The 25803-nt window shown below is 45.0% G+C and overlaps 1 protein-coding gene across 1 annotated transcript in view; it reads left to right on the top strand.

Annotated features, from left to right (window-relative positions):
- Positions 1 to 24579, top strand: part of BAG2 (BAG cochaperone 2) — a 43016-nt gene extending 18437 nt beyond the window's left edge. The window contains exons 2-3 of the mRNA XM_044289694.1: positions 21561 to 21670; positions 22009 to 24579. Coding sequence (XP_044145629.1) covers positions 21561 to 21670; positions 22009 to 22388 — 490 coding nt within the window. The 3' untranslated portion in view covers positions 22389 to 24579. The remainder of the gene's footprint in view (positions 1 to 21560; positions 21671 to 22008) is intronic.
- Positions 24580 to 25803: the final 1224 nt, after the last annotated feature.

Raw genomic sequence — 25803 nt, 5'->3', positions numbered from 1 at the left:
TCAGAGCATTGAAGATGGGTCGTGGCTGGGTCTTCCAACATGACAACGACCCGAAGCACACAGCCAGGATAACCACGGAGTGGCTCCGTAAGAAGCATATCAAGGTTCTGGAGTGGCCTAGCCAGTCTGCAGACCTAAATCCAATAGAACATCTTTGGAGGGAGCTGAAACTCTATGTTGCTCAGCGACAGCCCCGAAACCTGACAGATCTATAGGAGATCTGTGTGGAGGAGTGGGCCAAAATCCCTGTTGCAGTGTGTGCAAACCTGGTCAAGAACTATAGGAAATGTTTGACCTCTGTAATTGCAAACAAAGGCTTCTGTACCAAATATTAACAATGATTTACTCAGGTGTTCAAATACTTATGTTCAGCAGTGCAAGACAAATAAGTTCTTTAAAAATCATACAATGTGATTTCCTGAATAAAAAAAATAATAATCAGTTTCTCAGAGTGGAAATGCACCTACAATGTGAATTTTAGACCCCTCCATGATTTCTAAGTGGAAGAACTTGCAAAATCGCAAGGTGTTCAAATACTTCTGTTCCTCACTGTACACAGAGGACGATGGTTGAAGGCAGCATGTTGGTCACTGAAGTAGCTGAAAGTACAGCTCCATCTCTGGCTTACATTAGCTATAGAGAGTGTTTCTGAACAAAAATATAGCATTTTTTGACATATTTTTATTATTTGCTGTTTTTAGTGCAGTCATGTTATTTGGAAACCACCAACAGGTAGGCATCTGCTGCTGACAAATCTTACTATGATTTTATCTTTCTGTTATAGCTTGGACTGTGGTGAGGAGATTAGGTGTCCTCATTGAAGGCCTTTTTACTGGCAGCTCAGCCCAAGCAGCTTTAAAGAGGACCTGTCACCACAAAATACAGTGCAATCTGAAAGCACCATGTTATAGAGCAGGAGGAGCTCCTATCCTGACCTCCCAGCACTGCCGAGGTCACATAGCATTATATTGATTTATGATGCTATGTAACCCTTACAGATCTGGGATATATTAGATGACACTGACATAATGCTGTCACTGTTTTCCAATACATCCCAGAGCTGTAAGGGTTACATATAGCATAATTTCAATATAATGCTATGTGACCCTGGCAGTTCTGGGAGGTCAGGCCGGGAGCTTCGCTGCGGACTCGCAGCGTGACAAACACTCACCTGGAAGGGGCCTAACGCCTCCTCCCTGTACCAATAGCTGTTAGAAAAAGCAAACATATACTGGTAAATGTATATGATTTACTGAATCTTTTCCCAGAAAAATATATATTAATCCGCCCAGCTTCTTCTGCTCTATAACATGGTGCATTCAGATTGCTTTGCATTTTATGGTGGCAGGTCCTTTTTAAAGTGGTTCTCCAGTAATAGAAATACATGGCTGTTGTCCTAAAAAACAGCACCGCACCTGTCCACAGGTTGTGTGTGTCTTTGCCGCTCAGCTCCATTAACATCAATGGAGCTGAACTGCAGTATCGGGTACAACTCGTGGACAAGTGTGGGGCTATTTTTGGAAGAAGCAGCCATGTTTTTCTAATTCTGGACAACCTGAAAGAAAACTAGTTAGGGGTCATGCACACGAACATATTTTTTGTCTGTGTCTGTTTTCTGTTTTTTTTGCGACTCGTATGCGGAACTATTCAACTTCAATAGGGCGACAAAAAAAGAGATGACTCCATGTGAGTTCCGTGTCTGTATGTCTGTTCCACAAGAAAATAGAACATGTCCTATTATTGTCTGCATTACAGACAAGGATAGTACTGTTCTATTAGTGGCCAGCTGTTCTGTTCCGCAAAATACGGAATGCACACGGACGTCATCCGTATTTTTTGCAGATCTGATTTTTGCAGACCGCAAAATACATACAGTCGTTTGCATGAGGCCTTATTCAACGTGTCAAGCAGTGTCATAAATTTGTATTCCCAAATTCTTCTAGCTCTTTGCGATCTGAAATTATCTTTTAACCCCTTCACACTTTAAAGATGGCGTACACTCATGTGTGCAGCAGGCGCCATAGCCACCAGGTTTCTGCTGTTGCAAGCAGAGACCCATGGCGGACGTATGCGATCAGCCATACATTTAGCCCCTCAGATGCAGTGGTCAAATGTGACCACGGCATCTGAGCGTTCCAGAAGCTTGCGCGCTCCCGCTCCCATAACAGCGTTCCCCGGCTGAGATGTGGGAACCTGTTACATAAGGCTACTTTCACACTAGCGTTTTGGCTTTCCGTTTCTGAGATCCGTTCAGGGCTCTCACAAGCGGTCCAAAACAGATCAGTTTTGCCCTAATGCATTCTGAATAGAAAAGGATCTGCTCAGAATCCATCATTTTGCCTCCGGTCAGTCACGATTTGGCTCTGGAGGCGTACACCAAAATGCTGCCTGTATTATTGTAAGATCCATGACGGATCCGCAAATCCATGATGGAGCTACAAAAAACGCTAGTGTGAAAGTAGCCTGAGTGCTTTAGTAGCCATTACTAAAATATACCTATACAGGCCAGCAGGTGGCAGCACTGTATTGGTATATTGTAAATTAAGTGTTCAATGATGGCTATATAGCTATCACAGAACACAATGAGGAATCTAATGATTACCAGTTATAGTCACCCAGGGTCACTTAAAAAAAAGCAAAAAAAAAGTTTTTTCAAAATATTTAATTAATAGATATATATATATATATATATATAGGTAGAAAGGTGTGGGCAGCACAGCTGTCTGGACAGTACGGTCGGAGTGCCAGCGGCTGAGGAGGCGATCCACCTCCAGAGATATAAAGGAGAAAAATCCACAGCACATCCAAGTTGTAAAAAGTAAAGACGGCTTTATTCACCAGACACGCGACGTTTCGATCCGCTCAATGGGATCTTTCTCAAGCAGTGACAAAAGTGGGCAGTGCATAGTGCATATTTATGCAGTTTAAGCATCATTAAGTAATTGATCAATCAAATACATTTGGTACATATAATATAATAAAAACAGCAATACAAATAATATTTTCACAGTCAAAGTCTGTACCTCATTTAAATATATCACAATGGCATTCTTCAATCTTATACAATACAGTATACACATCAAAATACTGTATTGTATAAGATTGAAGAATGCCATTGTGATATATTTAAATGAGGTACAGACTTTGACTGTGAAAATATTATTTGTATTGCTGTTTTTATTATATTATATGTACCAAATGTATTTGATTGATCAATTACTTAATGATGCTTAAACTGCATAAATATGCACTATGCACTGCCCACTTTTGTCACTGCTTGAGAAAGATCCCATTGAGCGGATCGAAACGTCGCGTGTCTGGTGAATAAAGCCGTCTTTACTTTTTACAACTTGGATGTGCTGTGGATTTTTCTCCTTTATATCTCTGGAGGTGGATCGCCTCCTCAGCCGCTGGCACTCCGACCGTACTGTCCAGACAGCTGTGCTGCCCACACCTTTCTACCTGTATTATCACTGCATCAAGTGGAGCGAAGCACGCCGATTTACAAGATGACTTCCGATACTACCTTTCCCACTGGGGACCAGTCTACACCAGGCGTCTTTTCATATTCTCAGGAGCAGGCGAGCAGAATCCTGGGTGCTCACAAAGGAAATGCCGAGTTTTTATCCACTCCTAACATCTTGGATACCAAACGGGACTTTGAGCGCATTACAAAAAAATTGGTAAGTCTTGATTTGCACCTTACCACTTTGGGAGAATATTTTAAAACCAATAGAATACCTCGTGGATTGAGGACACATTCACAGTCTACCATGTATATGCATGACAACGATTTTCGCATTAAATATGAATCCATCGCTAACAAGTTTGCACTGGACCTTATTTTACTCAATATGGAGTTTCTTCAAAAAGATTTGGTTGATACTACTGAAAAACAGGAAGCTTTACAAGCCACATTATGTTCCCTGTTATCCACAGATGAATATCAGGAATACTTATCAAAGTTCCAACCATTCCTGGACAAATTGAGGATTGAAATACAGGACACTAAGCGCAGCAAATGGCAGCGCGATACATCAGATTACAACACAGGGAATGTTTATAACTGGACAATGAATCACCAGCCACAACAACGCACTCAAAAAACCGGAAAGAAATCTCCTATCAGGGACTCTACTCAAGTACAACAAAACAACTTGGTTACTGAGCCTTTTTTAGAGCATACAGTGAATGTATCAGGAAGAAACGAACGCGACGTGGAGGACGAAAACACCACCGCTACCAATATAAAAACAAGGAGCAAGAGGCCATTTGTGAAAAAACGCAATTAAAAGATGCCGATATTGTGGTAAATATTTCATCACATGTTTTGTCAGATACACAATTGAGTCTGTTGGCCAGAGGTCTGAGTTTTTGCCCTAACAGTAACACAGATTGGTTGCAACTTGAAGCGGACCTATATCAATTCTTCCGCAGGCTCAAACTCAGAACCTGGTTTTCAACACATTCATTTACAGATAAACCCTGTACTCATACTGAATTGAAATTGAGTGATTACAATTTATTCAATAAGAGTGAATTTGTTCCACCTGTGTCCTCTCCAGCAATTGATTTATTCATTGATGCAGTGATGAAAGATGTAAATACACTAAAGTTGAATGTTCAAAAAAAATTTGTACACCCTAATATGACATTACTAGAGTGGCGTGCTATTGATGAGTTGGTCCATGACCACAGTCTCACCATTAAGCCTGCTGACAAAGGCGGTGCGATTGTGGTCATGGACACTCATCAGTACATTGCAGAGGCCAATAGACAGTTGGATGACTGTGAGGTTTATCAGAAATTGAATACTGACCCGAGATGGGACATTGAGCGTAGGATACAGAGTGTGATACAGGGGGCCAGCAATGCTGGCATTATTGATGACAAACTTAGAGACTTTTTAATAATTTCACATCCTATGACACCGTTTCTATACCTGTTGCCTAAGATCCACAAAAATCTCAAAATTCCACCAGGGAGACCTATCGTCTCGGGCCGAGGTTCCATTTTGTCCAATATTTCTATCTTTTTAGATAGAATATTGCGACAATATGCAATATCAGCTCAGTCCTATATTCAGGACACTTCTGATTTTCTGAATAAACTGGCAATGACCACCTTTCCACCGAATGCCATATTGGCATCGTTGGACATTACCAGTTTATACACCTCAATCCGACACAACTTTGGGATTGAGGTAGTCACTAAGGCTCTGGCTCAGTCGACTTTTTCAGCTGAGTGCCAGGATTTTATTTTACAATTGCTACACCTGGTACTGACATGCAATTATTTTTTGTTTGGAGATTATTTCTATCTCCAGAGGAAGGGGACCGCCATGGGGTCAAATGTGGCCCCTACTTATGCCAACATGGCGGTCTCCTTCCTCGAAGAAATGTACATCTATGTATCGCCCCACTTCCGGCATGTCCTGAGGTGGTGGCGATACATAGATGACATTTTCTTGATTTGGACTGGACCAGAGGATGCACTCATTGAGTTTTTCCATTTTTTGAATACTATTGACATAGACATTAAATTCACATTGGAACACTCAAGGGAACAGATCCACTTTCTGGACACTGTTGTGACCATCAAGGAGGGTGTATTGTCAACAAGCCTGTACTCCAAACCGACTGACCGCAATACCTTGTTGAGTTACAACAGTGCACACCCAAGAGCTATGGTGAAATCCCTTCCTCTAAGTCAGTTCTACCGTGCAAAACGCATTGTGAGTAATAATGATGAATTACCAGATACCCTTAAACGCATGACACAGGCCTTTGTTGAAAGAAATTATCCCCTGTCCTTACTTAAGGAACATCTCATTACGACACAAGGGAAATCACGGGTTGATCTCCTCAAAAAGAAGGATGGGAACAATAACAAACAAATTAAGAGAATTCCTTTAGTTACTACCTATACTGAAGATAGTACACAGGTTAGACGAATCATATCAAAACACTGGTCGATACTGAGGAGCGGACATGGGGGAATTGAAGAATTTCTTCTTCCTCCCCTCATGTCATACAAGAGAGCCAAAAACCTCAAAGATAAAATAATACATACCGACATAGGTTCACAAAAAGAATCTGGTCAGACCTTTTTACGTTGCCCCAAATTGGGTAGTTTCCCGTGTTTAAACTGTATCAACTGTCGCTATATGCAGAAAGGTAGTTTCTTTCTGCATCCATCGACACAGAAAAAATACCAAATCAAACATTACTTAACATGCGATTCTTCATTCGTTGTATATATTCTTTGGTGCCCATGTCAGTTATTATACGTGGGAGAAACCTCACTGGATTTTAAAAGTCGAATTAATCAACATCGGTACACTATCCGTAAAAAACGGATGGATCTTCCAGTTCCAAAACATTTTACTGACATGGGCCATAAAGAAAGGGACCTCAAATTCATGTTAATAGACCACATTCCTACTCCCCGTAGAGGTGGCAATAGACACACTTTACTTAAGAAGTGCGAGATCCGATGGATTGCTAGACTAAACACTTTGAGACCCCAAGGGTTAAATGTGGATTATAGGCCCTGGTTATTGTCCTGAGTGATCATGTTGGGATTTTGCTCGCCTGCTCCTGTCTTGAATCATCTGTGGTAGTGCTCCTTGTTGAAATAACAGGGTAATTCTATGTATTGTTTTTATCATCTTTAGGAGATGGTGACAATTGATCTGGCTTATGCCAGGGGAGAATGGTGTAAAGTCAACCAATTGGATCAACATGGGACCTGGATTAGTCTTACTAAGAATTTCCACCTTCCCTTTTCCCCCCCCCCCCCCTTTTCTTTTTTTCGTACACAGTATTATTTTATATTATATGATTAATCTGCTCTGCACCTGGCACATTGACAGACCCATACGCGACACTGTCGTGATAGACCGGCGGTGTCCAGAGGATGACCTGCATCTTCCGACCGACCATACGGTGGTGCATTTGGAGTCAGTGGTATCAGAGAGATAGGCGACACAGGATCTCTCTAATGGGTGTTATGTATGATTGCCCCCCAGCCTAGAGGATGATCCCGGGCGGTCACATTGGATTCCCATAAATGGGATCCTGTGAACAGGGGATCATTCCAACCTGAGGTTAAGCGGTGACAACCGCACCACAGTGGTTGTGTTCCTCGACATGACTGGGAGGCACTGAAATGACCATTTTTGAGTTAACAACTCGATTTGGTATCTGGCGGTACTACCGCACACTGTACACCCTGTTACTTCTCTTTACAATAACGGTATTTCCGTCCAACAGTTGCCTGCTAATCTCCTTGATGAACCACGGACCCATATGCATTTGCCTCTTGTCCATCAGAGCCGGTAATTTGCGGCCAACACTGAGACATGGCCGGCGATCGTGATGTGTTGATGCGGATAATGGTTCTGTACATGTGCCTAGTTGCAGACACTATGAAAACTATGTTATTTAATTAAACAATCTATATGTGTACGTTCTCCAAGAGGGGGCGACTTTATATTGGAACACAAGAACAGACCTATGATCAGTTGTTCCTAAGTCACGTAGGTTACAATGCACTTGAAATTCCCTTTTTCCTGTGACGTGATGTACTTAGTCACGTGATCGGGTACGTGATCACGTGGTGCGATCACATGTTTCAAGGTCCTTGGACATGCGCACTACGAGACCGGCTTACGTGCGATCACGTGACTGAGCTGCGTGGAAAGGTCCTTGGACATGCGCACTGCATTGTCGAATACGCCGGGATCCATGTGTCTTGACTCCATACTCCCACGATTCATGTCATCCTCAACTAAAGGTACACCTGTGCACTTTGGATTATTAGGGTATTAGAAAAGATTTGCACCTGTTCTCACTATGATCACAATTAATATATTATATCAAAATTTTGATGTGTATACTGTATTGTATAAGATTGAAGAATGCCATTGTGATATATTTAAATGAGGTACAGACTTTGACTGTGAAAATATTATTTGTATTGCTGTTTTTATTATATTATATGTACCAAATGTATTTGATTGATCAATTACTTAATGATGCTTAAACTGCATAAATATGCACTATGCACTGCCCACTTTTGTCACTGCTTGAGAAAGATCCCATTGAGCGGATCGAAACGTCGCGTGTCTGGTGAATAAAGCCGTCTTTACTTTTTACAACTTGGATGTGCTGTGGATTTTTCTCCTTTATATATATATATATATATATATATATGTTCAAATCAACCCACTTTCCCCAAAATGAAAAGTACATAACTAATAAAAAGAATACACATCATAGACATCGCTGTGTGTGTGAAAACACCCATACTATTAAAATATAACAATAATGATGCCATACTGCAAATGGCGAAACAGAAAAAAAAAATTAAAAAAATGCCAATTCGCAATTTTTTGTCACTTCAGCTCCCCATAATAATGTTTAAAAAAGTGTTCAAAAAGTCACACACACTTCAAAATGATATCGCTTAAAAGTTCAGATCGACCCTCAAAAAATGAGCCGCCCACACCCGCAGCTCTGTACAGATAGCTACAAAAAAGTTATAGGGGTCAGAATGTGGTGATGAAAAAAAATAATATTTCAAGGTATTTATTTTCAGTATTAAAATGCAAGAAAAAAAAGTGTGGTATCGTTGTAATTGTACTGACCTGAAGAATGAAGGTAAGAGGTCAATCTTAAAGCATAGTGAAAGCCGTAAAATAAAAAAAATACATAAAATTGTGGCAGTATTGCGGTTTATTTCCAAATCCACCCCATTTGGAATTTTTTTCCTGCTTCCTACTACATTGTATGCAACCGTAAATGGTGCCGAAAGTACAACTTGTCCCGCAAAAAATATGCCCTCATAAGGCTATGCGAACTGAAAAATACAAAAAGGAAAATTGCAAGGTCCTCTAAGCGTTATGACTACTTTTATGTGGTTTTCATTCTGTCCTGGGCTACAAAAATGTGCCTTTTTCTCTTATATTGTGTGGCAATGGGATCTCATCCTTGCTTTAACTTTCTGTCCTGTTCCTCCTTCATAGAGACCCCCCGACAAGACATTTAGGGGCATATGTATTAAGACCGACGTTTTAGACGCCGGTCTTAATAAGCCCCTGCCCTGGCGGTGGATTGCTGAAGTTATGTAGAGGTGCCGGCCTCTCCATAACTTTGGCGCATCCAGCGCTAGTTCTAAATGTAAAAGAGCTTCCTTGCCGTCTTACATTTAGACCATTTTGTACGCTTAAACCAGGCATAGAAAATGATGAATGAGATGAGCCTGCTGGCCCATCCACTTCCCCGTCATGCCCCCTTTTCTTAGACCTGGCGTGAGCGGGGAGAAGTCACAGATTCTGCCGCAACATGGCGTGCAACAGAATCTGCGCCAGATATATGACACAAAAGTGTATATCAGTTCATAAATGACCCCCTTAGTGCACAGAATCAGGTACACAACTTTGGATGTAGAACACTTGAATGTCCCAGGGATCTTATAGTTCTGCTGTGTGTTGGGAATCCGGATCTTATTTGTTATCATCCCATGGGAACAGGTTTAGCATTTCCTTACTTTACTGTACTGCACATCTCCTTTAACCAGTGCCATGGTCAGGCAGTTCTTAGTCTCACTACAGTGCCTATACTACGGTAAAAGTCTTTCTACTCTTTAGATTATTGTCGGACAACAATCTAATGTGTATAGGGATCTCCTGCCTTTCCCCGGGAAGCTGAGAGAGAAGGATCCGGGGCATTGAATTTCAACCCGCAATCCTTTTGCTGTTCTAGGAGATAAGCCGCCTGGCAGTATGTGTCTGGAGAGACTGCTATCAACCAAACAATCGTTCAGCTAACAATTATTGAAGATGTATTATGGGTTGTCTCAGCTTGAACATTGGTGGCTTATTACTAGGATATAATATAGAAGTGATCACGGCACTCAGTGTGAATTTGAAGTTTCAAATGCTTTTTTTTTCACATCTGAGTAAATAAATAAATTATGCAGGCCAACATTTTGGTCCATACCTGGACCTTGATCACGGCCTAGGTCTCCAAGGTGAAAGCATGGAGATGTTGGATATCGTTGTTCAAATTCACACTGACTGCCGTGGTCACTTCTATATTGTACCGGGACAACTACCCGACCACTGAGCACCAGAGGATACAATTGTGGTGTGCCGACCATTTACTTCTCGGCTTTATTACTAGCATATGCCAACAATGTCAGAAAATAGCAGAGTATCGCTCTTGGCTATTTTCTGAAGTCCTATAGAAATGAATCGCAAGCACGGCGACCCTCCATTCACTTCAATGGAACTGGCGGATATAGCACCCAGCTATTTTTGGCACTCCCATAGAAATGAATTGAGAACATGAGCGATGCACTTTCGTTCTGTTTGGGAGCTTTGTTCTAGAGATAGGAGTGATTCCAAAGGTGGGACCTGCACATATCTGATATCGGTGGCATATCCTAGCAACCCCTTTAAATAACAACAGAGTGTATATTACTACTCATATACACGTGGTGGCACAGATTACGTTTCAGTTTAGGTACTGTTAAACTGAATGGACTGGAAATCATATACATGCTCCTTCTTGGCTAAAAATACCCCTTAAAGTGCTAAGAGGGGTATTATTAGAGAGCTGAATATTCAGTGCAACCTCTGACTGAACACTTTTCACTGTTGCCACTTAGGAGGCCTCAACCAGCATTCCTACTGAGACCAGTACTACTATCTGTTACACTTCCTTGGTGGTCAAGAAAACAGATTGTATAACGTAATTATAAAATGCATTGGAAACCATGTATCTGAGATGGATGTATGGAAGAGGTTAAAAAAAAATATCACACAGTGCTTTTATACCACTTGGACTGACCTTGAGCTCCTGCCATCTGCTTCCCGCTTATCTGCAATGTTCATTTTGTGACCAAACATAATTTCTTCCCTCACGTCTGTTCCTACATTGACTGTTTAGTCACTGCTATAATTGGGGGCGGACTGGAAACTTAACGTGGCCGTGAAATAAAAAAGTGGGCAAATGTTGTAGGAGGGTCCAAACTGACAGAAGGCAGGGCAACACAATTAGATGGGGCCAGCCATACCATATGGTAGCACAAAATACTGCCCTAGCAGAACCAAATACCACAGTGCAGCACAAAATACCTCCCTAGAATTGGTCCCTATGTGGTGGCCAGCGCCAGCTGCCACATTCTATCCTCCTCTAGTTGCCTCAGGATGGCAATACAGTTGGATTCAGGAGTTAGCAGGGTACCCACGGCTGACGGCCACGTACATATGTTCATTGACACTCTCAGCATTAACGCATAGAGTGCCAGATCAATAATTACCGGGATGGCGGCTGTGAGTTGGGACCAGGCGGCCCTCTGGGAATGAGCCCACCGGGAAGTTTCCATGTAGGGTCTATGGCCAGTCCGCCCCTGGCTATAATGACATACTAACGGCGCATACTACAAGATTGAGTTCAAAAGAGAGGTTATGTCTTCATTACAGTAACCACATAAAGTACATCATACACTCAGAGAAAGGGGCTCACACATTTCAAGGTCCTCTACCTCTCATAGCATTCAAGCTTGTAAAACACATAGCGGGACATTTATCAAGACTGGCATGCCTATACGCCAGTCTTGATCTCCCTGCACTGAAGTGAGATGCACCTAATTTATTAAGAGGCCGAGGCAGATGTCTTAATAAATTAGGCGCAACTCTACCCTGCCCGCATACTGGAAACTGAAGTTATGCCAGCCAGGGGTATGAAGATTTTAGTAAATGTCCCCCATACAGTATACTTTAGGCTAGGTTCACATCTCAGGCACATTTTTTTATTCAGAAATGTTAGATCCATCATGTGACAATACCTCCCAACTTTAGAAAAGAAGGAAAAGGGAAATTTTTTCTGCACTAGGCCACTCCTCTAACTCTGCCCAAAACATAACTAAACACCATATCCCACCCAGTCCGCTAAATGCCCCCACATAGTAATTATTCCCCGTTTATGACACCACACATTAGTTATGTCAACATTGTGCCCCGTTCACAGATTATGACCAGATATGTGCCCCCTCACAGTAGCGATGCCCACATATTGCGATAACAATATGCGATGCAATATTTTAAAGGAATTGTGCTAGAGGTCTATTTGCTTGGATTTTCCCATATGAGCCGCTGACGCGGCTGGGTATGACATAGTTATGGGGATCTGTGGAGGACGCTGTGTTGTGGGGGATCTGTGGAGGGTGCTGTTATATGGGGGCTCTGTGGAGGGTGCTGTTATATGGGGGATTTGTGGAGGGTGCTGTTATATGGGGGATCTGTGGAGGACGCTGTGTTGTGAGGGATCTGTGGAGGGTGCTGTTATATGGGGGATATGTGGAGGGTGCTGTTATATGGGGGATCTGTGGAGGGTGCTGTTATATGGGGGATCTGTGGAGGACACTGTGTTGTGGGGGATCTGTGGAGGACGCTGTGTTGTGGGGGATCTGTGGAGGACGCTGTGTTGTGGGGGATCTGTGGAGGACGCTGTGTTGTGGGGGATCTGTGGAGGACGCTGTGTTGTGGGGGATCTGTGGAGGACGCTGTGTTGTGGGGGATCTGTGGAGGACGCTGTGTTGTGGGGGATCTGTGGAGGACGCTGTGTTGTGGGGGATCTGTGGAGGACGCTGTTATATGGGGGATCTGTGGAGAACGCTGTTATATGGGGGATCTGTGGAGGACGCTGTTATATGGGGGATCTGTGGAGGACGCTGTTATATGGGGGATCTGTGGAGGGCGCTGTTATATGGCGGATCTGTGGAGGGCGCTGTTATATGGGGGATCTGTGGAGGGCGATGTTATATGGGGGATCTGTGGAGGGCGCTGTTATATGGGGGATCTGTGGAGGGCGCTGTTATATGGGGGATCTGTGGAGGACGCTGTGTTGTGAGGGATCTGTGGAGGGTGCTGTTATATGGGGGATCTGTGGAGGGTGCTGTTATATGGGGGATCTGTGGAGGGAGCTGTTATATGGGGGATCTGTGGAGGACGCTGTGTTGTGGGGGATCTGTGGAGGACGCTGTGTTGTGGGGGATCTGTGGAGGACGCTGTGTTGTGGGGGATCTGTGGAGGACGCTGTGTTGTGGGGGATCTGTGGAGGACGCTGTGTTGTGCGGGATCTGTGGAGGACGCTGTGTTGTGGGGGATCTGTGGAGGACGCTGTTATATGGGGGATCTGTGGAGGACGCTGTTATATGGGGGATCTGTGGAGGACGCTGTTATATGGGGGATCTGTGGAGGGCACTGTTATATGGGGGATCTGTGGAGGGCGCTGTTATATGAGGGATCTGAGGAGGGCGCTGTTATATGGGGGATCTGTGGAGGGCGCTGATATATGGGGGATCTGTGGAGGGCGCTGTTATAGGGGACCTGTGGAGGACACTTATGGGGGATCTGTGGAGGACGCTGTTATATGGGGGATCTGTGGAGGACGCTGTGTTGTGGGGGATCTGTGGAGGACGCTGTGTTGTGGGGGATCTGTGGAGGACGCTGTGTTGTGGGGGATCTGTCGAGGACGCTGTGTTGTGGGGGATCTGTGGAGGACGCTGTGTTGTGGAGGACGCTGTGTTGTGGGGGATCTGTGGAGGACGCTGTTATATGGGGGATCTGTGGAGGACGCTGTTATATGGGGGATCTGTGGAGGACGCTGTTATATGGGGGATCTGTGGAGGACGCTGTTATATGGGGGATCTGTGGAGGGCGCTGTTATATAGGGGATCTGTGGAGGGCGCTGTTATATGGGGGATCTGTGGAGGGCGCTGTTATATGGGGGATCTGTGGAGGGCGCTGTTATATGGGGGATCTGTGGAGGATGCTGTGTTGTGAGGGATCTGTGGAGGGTGCTGTTATATGGGGGATCTGTGGAGGGTGCTGTTATATGGGGGATCTGTGGAGGGTGCTGTTATATGGGGGATCTGTGGAGGACGCTGTGTTGTGGGGGATCTGTGGAGGACGCTGTGTTGTGGGGGATCTGTGGAGGACGCTGTGTTGTGGGGGATCTGTGGAGGACGCTGTGTTGTGGGGGATCTGTGGAGGACGCTGTTATATGGGGGATCTGTGGAGGACGCTGTTATATGGGGGATCTGTGGAGGACGCTGTTATATGGGGGATCTGTGGAGGACGCTGTTATATGGGGGATCTGTGGAGGATGCTGTTATATGGGGGATCTGTGGAGGGCGCTGTTATATGGGGGATCTGTGGAGGGCGCTGTTATATGGGGGATCTGTGGAGGGCGCTGTTATATGGGGGATCTGTGGAGGCCGCTTTTATATGGGGGATCTGTGGAGGACGCTGTGTTGTGAGGGATCTGTGGAGGGTGCTGTTATATGGGGGATCTGTGGAGGGTGCTGTTATATGGGGGATCTGTGGAGGGTGCTGTTATATGGGGGATCTGTGGAGGACGCTGTGTTGTGGGGGATCTGTGGAGGACGCTGTGTTGTGGGGGATCTGTGGAGGACGCTGTGTTGTGGGGGATCTGTGGAGGACGCTGTGTTGTGGGGGATCTGTGGAGGACGCTGTGTTGTGGGGGATCTGTGGAGGACGCTGTTATGTGGGGGATCTGTGGAGGACGCTGTTATATGGGGGATCTGTGGAGGACGCTGTTATATGGGGGATCTGTGGAGGGCGCTGTTATATGGGGGATCTGTGGAGGGCGCTGTTATATGGGGGATCTGAGGAGGGCGCTGTTATATGGGGGATCTGTGGAGGGCGCTGATATATGGGGGATCTGTGGAGGGCGCTGTTATAGGGGACCTGTGGAGGACACTTATGGGGGATCTGTGGAGGACGCTGTTATATGGGGGATCTGTGGAGGGCGCTGTTATATGGGGGATCTGTGGAGGGCGCTGTTATGGGGGACCTGTGGAGGACACTTATGGGGGATCTGTGGAGGACGCTGTTATGGGGGATCTGTGGAGGACGCTGTTATGGGGGATCTGTGGAGGACGCTGTTATGGGGGACCTGTGGAGGACACTTATGGGGGATCTGTGGAGGACGCTGTTATGGGGGATCTGTGGAGGACGCTGTTATGGGGGATCTGTGGAGGACGCTGTTATGGGGGACCTGTGGAGGACGCTGTTATGGGGGACCTGTGGATGGCACTGTTATAGGGGATATGTGGAGGACGCTGTTATGGGGGATCTGTGGAGGGCGCTGTTATGGGGGACCTGTGGAGGACACTTATGGGGGACCTGTGGAGGACGCTGTTATGGGGAACCTGTGGAGGGCGCTGTTGAGGGGGACCTGTGGATGGCACTGTTATAGGGGATGAGTGGAGGACACATAGGGCCATGAGGGGGGCCAGCTTAAGACATATAGCATCTTATGCTGGTCCTCCTCATGTGTCCTAAACTGGGCACATAACTGCCTTTTGCATGTAAAGTGTTTTACTAGTGTGTGTGTGGGTGAAACACTCTCTCTCCTAACAGGTCCGGCCTCTGTACTCACTATGAATGCAATGCTCTGCAGCGAGCGGCAGCAAGGTGGCCGGCCAGCGCGTGACTGACGTCACTTAGTAACGCTCCTGCTTCATGAAGTGGGAGGAGCGTTACTAAGTGACGTCAGTCACGCGCCGGCCGGCCACCTCGCTGCCGCTCACTGCAGAGCATTGCATTCATAGTGAGTACAGAGGCCGGACCTGTTAGGAGAGAGAGTGTTTCACCCACACACACTAGTAAAACACTTTACATGCAAAAGGCAGTTATGTGCGTGGGGCCCCTTTTATATATAATCGCGGCATTTTCGGGTCGGCCAAATCGCCATATCGCATTTGGCAATTATCGCGATTCGATTATTTTTTCGATTTATCGTGCAGCCCTAATGCCCACATATGTACCCCCTCATAGTAATATGCCCAGATATGTTCGCCCTCGCAGTAGTTATGTCCAGATATGTGCCCCCTCACAGTAATATGCCCAGCTGTGCCCCCTCACAGTAAGGCTACTTTCACACTGGCGTTTCACGGATCCGTCAATAAAATGACTACACAGAGATGAACAAAAGCCATTCAGACGGATCCGTACAAATGGATCTGTCTGTAATGCGGATCTGTTTGTCACGTTCGTTCCGTTTTTGCATCCGTTTAGCGGATCCATTTTGTATTGAGTAGCATCTCAAAGTGTCCCCCCACTTATGTATTCAGATCCCCAGGGTTGTCATTAGCTTTGAAGAATTTAAATGCTCCCTTGCTAATCTGTTGGGGTCCAGTTTCAGCTCTGATCATGGACCACACCTTTCGGACTCTTGTACACAACTATATGCACTAAAAGATGTATAGTGTTCGTTAGGGGGCCATATGTCCCAAAGCGCCATTGATCGTGCGTACAGGAGTACATAGCATCATGATGCTGTCCATGTTGTGCCGCACACTGGATCTCATATGATCTATTTAGTGCTAGACAATAGCCCCGCGCGCAACCCGACTTGCACAGCATCATTGTAAACTATTATGCTGTGTACTCCCGTGCGCACGATCAATGCCACTATGGGATATATGGCCCGCTCACGGACCGTATATCTCGGAGGGCATACAGTCGTGGGCAATGGCCTTAACAGCAGTATGTTTCTTGCGTGTCCCATGTGGTAATCACACTAGTTATGTCAGAGCGTCATCGGGAAATCATTAATCAAACTGTAAAATGTATTAATGAATTCATAATAATGCTGCGGTGCATAATTTCCCATGACCCGTTCTCTAGCATGATTTTAAACTCATGCAACTGCTCGGGCGTTATTGAGTCCATCAAATTGATTATGCTTAGCCCATAATGGTAGTTGGGGCTGCATTGAATCGCCGACTCCGCCCCCTCCCAGCGGTGAATCTAGTCAGCAGTAAATACCTTCTGATGTTCCAGAAAAACAACCTCTACAAGGTCCACATAATCATTTCAACTTAGCTTACCGGATCTCTGCCTGTTCACCAGGGCTCTCAAATTTCTCCAGAAACTTAAGAGCCTCTGTTGAGCGGAGGGATCCAGTAGGGCCGATGCATGAGGGACAGGAGGGCTGGCGTGGGTGATCCGTTCCTGTTCCGCTTCAGGAGGTTGTTAAGGCTCCCGAGTGCTGCTGGTAGTTCTGTAGGAAAAAACAAAGGAAAGTAAAGAATTGTTCTTTAAATAGCGCATCTATGTTCTATGCTATGGCTACCTTATACCATAGGGGGATGGCCAAAACAAGGGAGCAAAACGCTCCGCTGTCTCAGACAGCCCCTTAAACTCAGACGGAGAGAACAGTTGTCCCTCTGACTGTAGGGGGCTGGCCAAAACAGGGGAGCAAAACTCTCCACTGTTTCAGACAGCCCCTTAAAATAAATGCTTTTTACAGTCCTTACCTTCTTGGTGCCATTGTACGTCGCAGGAACCCCAGGGCCACCGTATACATGTATGTAGGCTCTGAGGTTGCTCCGGAGCCACTCGGGGCCTAAACCTCCTTGTTATAGTTCCTCCTAAAGAGGTCCTGGATAGATCGCCACCACGTGGTAACCTGTTTGACTGTTGAAAAAAACATAAAAATAATAATTTGCATGATGTAAGGTGAACAACAATATGAATGTAGTAAAATACATATTGCTGTACTTACCACATTTCTTCTGAGCCGCTGCATTTAGATCCCCCAGGTCTCAAAAAGTTCCGAACAAATGTCCCTCGAGAGCCCCTGGGTGCGATGATGATCAGCGTGGTGGCGGTCGGAATGGTCCCATAAAGATGGACGCGCCTCCACCAGTTGAATGAGGAGCTCGTTATCAACGTGAGGGACAACGGACTCCTCATCTTCTCTGGTGGAGCCTCTGGAACCCTGAAAGAAAAAGAAATACAAAATTAACTAAAAATCCGAAAACAAAATGCAAATTACAACTACTTAATCAAGACTTACACGTCTACGACCGCCACGCACACTCCCATGAACTCTGGAGGAGACTTGGGGATCCTGGCTGGCGGCCAGGATCCATAATGTATTAAAAAATATATATATATTACCACCAATATTGCAGCAGCACAGTCAGACCACGTCAGAGGTAGGCTTCTCCTCCACGATATATACTCGATAAATGACGAGGCAGCACTTCCAGCTTTTGATGACAGGGTGACGACCCCAAAACTTTATTCCCAGCTGGGAATAAAGTTTTGGGGTCGTCACCCTGTCACCAAAAGCTGGAAGTGCTGCCTCGTCATTTATCGAGTGTATATATATATATATATATATAATATATATATATATTTTAACTTCTTGACGGCTCTGGTCCGGGCTTGGTCCACCTCCCCTGGATGACAGCAAGGCCACCACTGGTGAGCCGGCCCCGGCAGGTGAGCAGGCCACAGCTGGAGGGCCGGCAGATGATGATGAAGAAGCCTAGAATAAAAGCACATACTGATTAATGCAACAAATCAAACAGTACAAACTCCAAGCGTTGATTTTATACTTACTGGCAATTTGTTGAGGTGAAGACATCTCTACATAAAATAATACCAGACAAAATGCAGATAACGTTATAAGAACATGTTTAGAGCACCGTTTATAGAGAAATCGCCCCCAAACATTTTTTAAAACTTACTTTATAGAAGATAAATTGGTGCTTGCCCACAACAGAACTTTCTCTTTAAGGCTACTTTCACACTGGAGTTTCGACAAAGCTAATAAAAAAAAAAAAAATAATCCCCCAAGTGCCAGCATCCCACCCCCAGAACCAACAGCAACCCCCAGAGCCAGCAGCCCACCCCCAGAGCCAGCAGCCTCCCCAGTGCCAGCAGCTCCCCCAATGCCAGCCACCCCCCCAGAGCCAGAAGCCCCCCTAGTGCCAGCAGCCCCCCCAAGTGCTAGTTGCCCCCCCCCCCCAGTGCCAGCAGCCACTGCCAGAGCCATTAGCTACCTCCAGAGCCAGCAGCCCCCCCCCCAATGCCAGCAGCTCCCACAGTGCCAGCAGCCACCCCTAGTGCCAGCATCTCCCCTAGTGCCAGCTACCCCCCCCCCCCCCCTCCCTAGTGCCAGAAGCCCCCAGTGCCAGCAGCTCCCCTGCATCCAAAGCGGAACGGTGACCGAACGCAGCCCAACTTATGCATTCTGAGAAGATCCTTATCCATTCAGAATGCATTGGGGCTGAACTGATCCATTTGGGGCCGCTTGTGAGAGCCCTTAAACGGATCTCACAAGCGGACCCAGAAACACCAGTATGAAAGTAGCCTAATATGTCCAGCTGTGCCCCCTCACAGTAATATGCCCAGGACTGTGCCCCCCTTCACAGGCAGTAAAAAATGATAAACTCCACATACTCACCTCGTACCCAGCAGCAGGATACACACGGAGCTCCCGGTCGGGTCAACCCCCTGTCCAGACCTGCAGTGTAGAGTGCAGACAGGGGGAGGAATGAAGTAGCGGACGGGTGGCTCTTGCTTTATCATTACAGGCAGCTGTCTCTGCTTCCTATGGAAGCAGGGACAGCTGCCGGAGAGCGGGACATACCTCCCCCTGTACAGGGACAGCAGGATAGCCATTGAAATCCGGGACTGTCCCTCCAGATCCGGGACGGTATGATGTGACCAATAATTACACAGAAGTTTTTACCGGATCACACTACCCTCTTTCTTTAAAAGGAATATTCTAAATAGAAGAACTGCACAATGTCCTTCCCGCAGTAACTTCTGCTTCAGCAAAGTTCACACAGTCCTCGCAGTACTTCAGCTCCTGAGACAGCTTCTTCCTAACAGTTCCCCTTCTAGATCTTAGCTCAAAAACGCATAAGAAATCAAATGGTGAAGCACTGTAAACTCAGTTTAAAAGCGAACAGGATTTATTAGACTCACAGAAGATAAAAAGTAATGCACATTTTATTTAAACCATAAAATCACGAAGCAGTGCAAAACTTGGGTGGGATAGACTTTGGAGTGAAAGGCCATGATTTTATGGTGTTCATGAAATGCACCCCAAAGGGTGTGGCTTAGTAGGAAAGAGGCATGGCCTAAGATGTGACATATTGCACCACAATTCTGTCATAAGTCTGTTGTAAAATTAGACATACGTGTCTATCCCTGCACCTGAGCCTATGTGATAAATCTGCTGCAGGTCTAGACAGTCCTGTCCAAAGGCCCCTTTACACTGGACAAGCACAGAGCAGATAATTGTGAAGATGCCACGTTCATTCCTTGGGTACTAAGATCGGTCACCTAAATCATAGCTTGCCAGCAGTAGATATTGCTGTTTAAACAGCGCTCTGCTGTCAGCAAATAATGATTCTGTATTGGGTTGAGTGATGGCATTAACAATCGTTCCGCTCCATACTGTGGAGGAGATCACTGCATGTAAATGCAGCAGTCTCCTTCACTAACGAGCAAGCGATTGCCGGGAAGGAAGGCATCCTTACGTTTACACTGTCTATAGGATTAGTAAAACCACTTGGGAAACGAGGGTCAATGTGGATAAATGTATGGTTATAATCTCCATGCATCATATGTCCTAGGGGGAGCAACACTGAGAGAGTCCTTTGTAGAGAAGGATTTGGATGTACTTGTAGATCATAGATTACTGTAAATACAGCGTACATTGTCATGCACCCTGTACCCGCCCTACCCCTGCCTCCTGTTCCACACATGAAAGAAACCTGCCAGCCATCGTCCAGAGATGGGAAAGGGTGGGGGAAGCTAGTCTCGCTGGACTCCTCTCCCTCACAGCACTGGCACACACTGTGGGGTTTGGCTATAAAAGTACTGACTGCCAGCCAAGTAATGACAGACCTCTGAAATTTCTGGATCATGTTGACATGGCTTCTTCTTTGCATGATACAGCTTTAACTTGTGTTTGTGGATTGCATTACGAACTGTGTTCACAGACAACAATTTTTGGAAGTGTTCCTGAGACCATGCAGTCATCTCCAGTACAGAAGCATACATATTTTTTCTGAGTCTAACATGCTCTTTTTAAACCCAATCATGTGATTTTTATTAGTACCACTTACTTTTCCAGCCTTTTGTTGTCTCCGTCCCAACTTTTGTGAAATACATTGCTGCTATCAAGTTCTGAATAAGTACATTTTTTCCATGAAATGGTAAAATGTCTCACTTTCAACATCTGATATCTATCGTGCACAAAATATGGGTCTGTGCGATTTCCAAATCATTGCATCCTTATTTACATTTTACAGGGTCTCAACTTTTTAGGAACTGGGGTTGTAAAGCATTTCACTGGATGTAAGGCCTCATGCAGACGAACATATTTTGTTTCCGTGTCCGTTCTGTTCTTTTTGCGGATGGGATGCGGACCTAGTAATTTCCATGGGTCCGCAAAAAAATGCGGACAGCACATCGTCTGCTGTCCGCATCAGTATGTCTGTTCCGTAGCGTTGCGTCGCAGCGTGTCGCATGTCGCAGCGCGACACCATAGACTATCATTATAAAAATTGTTGCGCGACAAAATGTTGTGCGACACGTGTTGCAGTGTAGTTGTGCCCTATGTGTCGGTGTCGTCGTGTAGACCTAGCCTTAATCACAGGAAAGAAGAATGGAAATGATTTAATTTAACGATCATTATTTTATCTCTGTCTAGAGTGCAATCCCTGCGGGACTCAGCATCTGCACTGGAGCTGGAGAAAGATTCTATAATAGAGATGATTCACAGTGTCAAGAACAGCCAGGACATGAGGAACATAAGTGATGGTAAGTCATACTTTACTAGCACCTGGGGGTTTGGGAGCATCTTCTGACAGCACTAATGGAATAAAGACACAAATGACTCAAGTGCTCAAAAAGTTGGATACTGTCAACTTACAAGTCCACACATGGGTCTAGGCTTCGTGTAATCGAGCCTCAATCTGCACTACCATTATATGGTTTAGGCTGTGCTATTGCCAAGCCATAGCCATCAGCTATAATCATCCATACTACCAGTTAGTTCTGACTGGAAGAGAAATCAAATAATTAGTATCAAGTTCATATCAATATGATATAGCAGCTTTTGATGTGGGCACTCACTGTCACATTTATTTAATGTCAAGGTGAAAGAGAAGAACTAACATTAACTGCAGAACGTCTGATGAGCCGCACAGTGACGGTAGAAGTCTCAGTGGAAACCATCAGAAACCCCCAACAAACCTCAGCTCTCCAGAAAGCCACCTTGATTATTGATGAGATTCTGAAGAAAGTCATGGACAACTTGGAAGATGGAAAGAAACAGCTGATTACCTTGTATGCAGCTTGTACTTCTGATGTCCCGCCTGGACCCATTGATCAGAAGTTCCAGTCTGTCATTATTGGCTGTGCAATAGAGGACCAAAAGAAAATTAAAAGGAGACTAGAAAATCTTATTAGGAACATTGACAATTCAGGGAAGTCCATCACACTGCTGGAGAAATCGGTTCCTCTCAAGAACAATTAAATCTAAAGCATCCAGACAGGAGGAAACATGTATGTGGGTATTTAAAGGGGTTATCCGAGTTACAGGGGGAAAAAACACGTATAAAACTCATCAGGACATATACATATACATTAGTTAAGCTTGATTTCTTAAGAGAAAACCCATACTTACACCTTTGCATGGTTCTGTTGTTCTTGCTTTGTTTACATGCTGCAGCAAAGCTGTGAGGGCTGTAACAACAATGCCTGAGCTCTCCCTCATGAATATTTGTGGGTGTGAATAATCTGTCCTTCCCCTCCCCCTGCTCCGCACTTTGCATAAAAAAAAACAGTCACATGATCATCTCCTAGCTCACATATGCAGAAGATCTTCCTGTCACATTTCAGATACACAGCTATATGTATCTAAGCTATTAATAAATCTGGGCCAGTGTACTGAAACACTTTAAAAAGTGTTTTTTGTGGGGTGGAAGCATGGTGGTGGCATAGGTATAGGTTTAGACCACCCAACAATAATCTGGGCACACACTTACCGACCCTGGCACTGCTTTGAATAAATAAGGAGAAGAATACTGAAGTAGATCACAGAGAGGGAACGGGCACACCGTTGAATCTCTCTTCTCCGCTGCCGGCACTGATAAGGATCGCGCATGCGCGATACCTCACAGGAGCCGCAGCAGCCAGAGGGGAGAGAGAGAGGCGGAGACACAAGGCTCTGACGTTTCGTGTACAGAGCCCGGCCACTCCCTAAGGCAGGGAGAAGCCTGTACACGAGACGTCACCGCCGGAGCCTGGTGGATGACGTCAGGGGTCACATGACCCGCATCGGCAGTTCACAAACAATGCAGAATAAATTATGTAAGTAAATTACAATGTTTTTTTTAATACTGTTATAAGACAAAGTAACATGTATAGATATAACTCGGACAACCCCTTTAACACTACTGTAGAGTAGGGTAGCAAAACTTGAATGTCTATAAATGTATTCCTATCTGTGTTCTCTAATGTACCCAGAACCTACACCGAGGACATAGTTGTAATGTGGGTTGATTAATGTTCATGGAAGTGCAGTTTGTAGGAAGCCTCAATCACTTTACTTTAAGGAGTTTCCATTTCAGGATCACCTCTGTCTTTGTACCCTACTCTGGCATAAGGATGTCATAGGCAGGCATGTCCAAACTGCAGCCCTCCAGCTGTCGCAAAACTACAACTCCCAGCATGCCTGGATAGGTTACAGCTATTAGGGCATGCTGGGAGTTGTAGTTTTGCAACAGCTGGAGGGCCGCAGTTTGGACATGCCAGTCATAGAGGAAAGGTTTGATTGACAGAATCAGATTCATGCAGGCCACATACATAAGATCATCAACCCTAACTCTACATTGCATGTTTATTTCATTATGAAGAGGGGACAAGCCACTGCTTGACTCACTTGGCAGTGTCCTGTCTCTTGGGAACACAGGGTTAGACCTGATGCCATCCAATGTGCCCTATCCTTCCCTTCCACTAGTATATAGGAGCAGCCCCATATATATTAGATTGTTGGTAAGAGCCACTAACCTTAACTAATGTGTGTTCCCAGAGTCAAAACACAGTATAACAGCGTATGCAGGCAATAAAGTAGATAGTGTGACAATATGACAAAATACATTAACTTAATAACAATAATGATCTTTATCTGGCGCCAACATATTCTGTGGCGCTTTATAATTCCTATACAGATGTAGCAAAAGTGAACTTGAAATGTATTAAACAGATGAAGTCAACTTTAAATTGACACTTAACAAAATCCATCGAAAAGGCAAGTTAGCTGCAACTGTGCCAAACTGTAGAAAAAAGACAGCACTGACATATTGCTGCTGATGTTATTTGTATACTTTTTGATCACCATGTCAAAGAGGCCTTATTAGAGTGGATCCTTACACTAATTTGGCAAAGTACCACATGATGAACACCACTGCTGCAACACAGCACCTGCACACGGGAGGCCCAGTAGGCCCACAGCACCCCTGTTGACAGGGTAAGCCCTACTTGGCACTGCACCACCCTAACCCACTGGCACAGTATATGTGTAGATTCACCAGTTGATTAACACAGAATATGTTATGTCATTATGTGTACCTTTGGCAGTTTACCATTTGATGTTGAACTTATACTATGGCGTTACTGAAGGTCATATCCTTCTCTTCTTTGTATTAAAGGATTGGTATCTCAAAGTGTGTGTCACTTTCTGTGAGCCTTCCATAAAAGTTTCCAAAGTATTGCACAGGTCATTGAGCCTTGTTTTTATAAGTATAATCCATGCATTACATTCATATATTTAGGTATTCTACATGATGTATTCCGGTGCACTGACAAGTAAAACGTACTAGAAGAAATCCTTTCAGTGTCTTACGGTTTTTATTTACAGTTATCATTTTTTTTTTTTTTGGGAGGGGGGATATTTATTGAAATCTGGGATCACTTTCCAGTCATTTGCTCCTTTCACAGAATGTGTTGTAAGCAATGTGACAGATTGGGTGTCGTCTCTTGCTAAGGAGAAATATACACAACAGTTTGGGGCAAATTTCAGTGAAGGTCGAGTCTCTTCAAACTTGTCAAATGAATCTACAGTGACTGCGTACAGTGTTTCCTGCACAGCTATAGAGCAATTTCACATCTCACCATCAAGGGGTTCTACAAGAATGGGGTTTATTTGGCAACTCCCCTCATCCTACTTGGCTGGACTTGTAAAGGAAAGCTTACTTACCTGCTTCCCCGCTCCTTCTCCTCCTGGAATGCAATGCTTCTCTGGGCTCTCTCACTGAAAACATCCAGTTTGACATCGCCACAGCCAATCACTGTCCACAGTGGTGACCGTTTCCCCTTATGTAATGACCCAAGGGGATCCAGTATCTGCTGTGGCCAGGTAATTGGCTGCTGCAGTGTCAAACCGGAGGTTTTCAGTGAGAGCGGTCAGGGAAGCGTCACATGCCAGGAGGAGAAGGAGCCGGTGTCGGGAAGCAAGTAATTATTCTCTTTACAGATCCAGCCAACACTGTCTGCCAATAATACTCAATAATGGAGTAACAGGAAATGTCTCACATTTGATCATCTACAATAACATGCAGTCATCTGATCTGAGCTTCCCATAATGGGGAATGATGGCTGCAAATTATTATTCTGGGACAGGAATGTCAGATAATGCACTAAAAGCAGATTTGCGCTGTGCCTCCTTTAATTTTCAGACTAACCATATAACAATATTGCTGTTTTCTCATTTTCCACTAGGTGTCATTAGTGACTATTTCACCCCAGTAACTCAGTGAGCGAATGTGATTGCTCTTGTCGTAATAGTAGACCTATTTAGGAAGCAAATGGGCTAAAAAGAACGCACCTAAAATCACACTAAAACTATGGTAAAAACTACAAAGTAAGCCGAACAGTAGTTGCTGTCAAGT

The sequence above is a fragment of the Bufo gargarizans genome, chromosome 4 (assembly GCF_014858855.1).
Source record: "Bufo gargarizans isolate SCDJY-AF-19 chromosome 4, ASM1485885v1, whole genome shotgun sequence".
In the NCBI taxonomy this organism is placed as follows: Eukaryota; Metazoa; Chordata; class Amphibia; order Anura; family Bufonidae; genus Bufo; species Bufo gargarizans.
The sequence above is the reverse complement of the archived record's forward strand: the minus strand, read 5'-3'. Positions and strand labels throughout refer to the sequence as shown.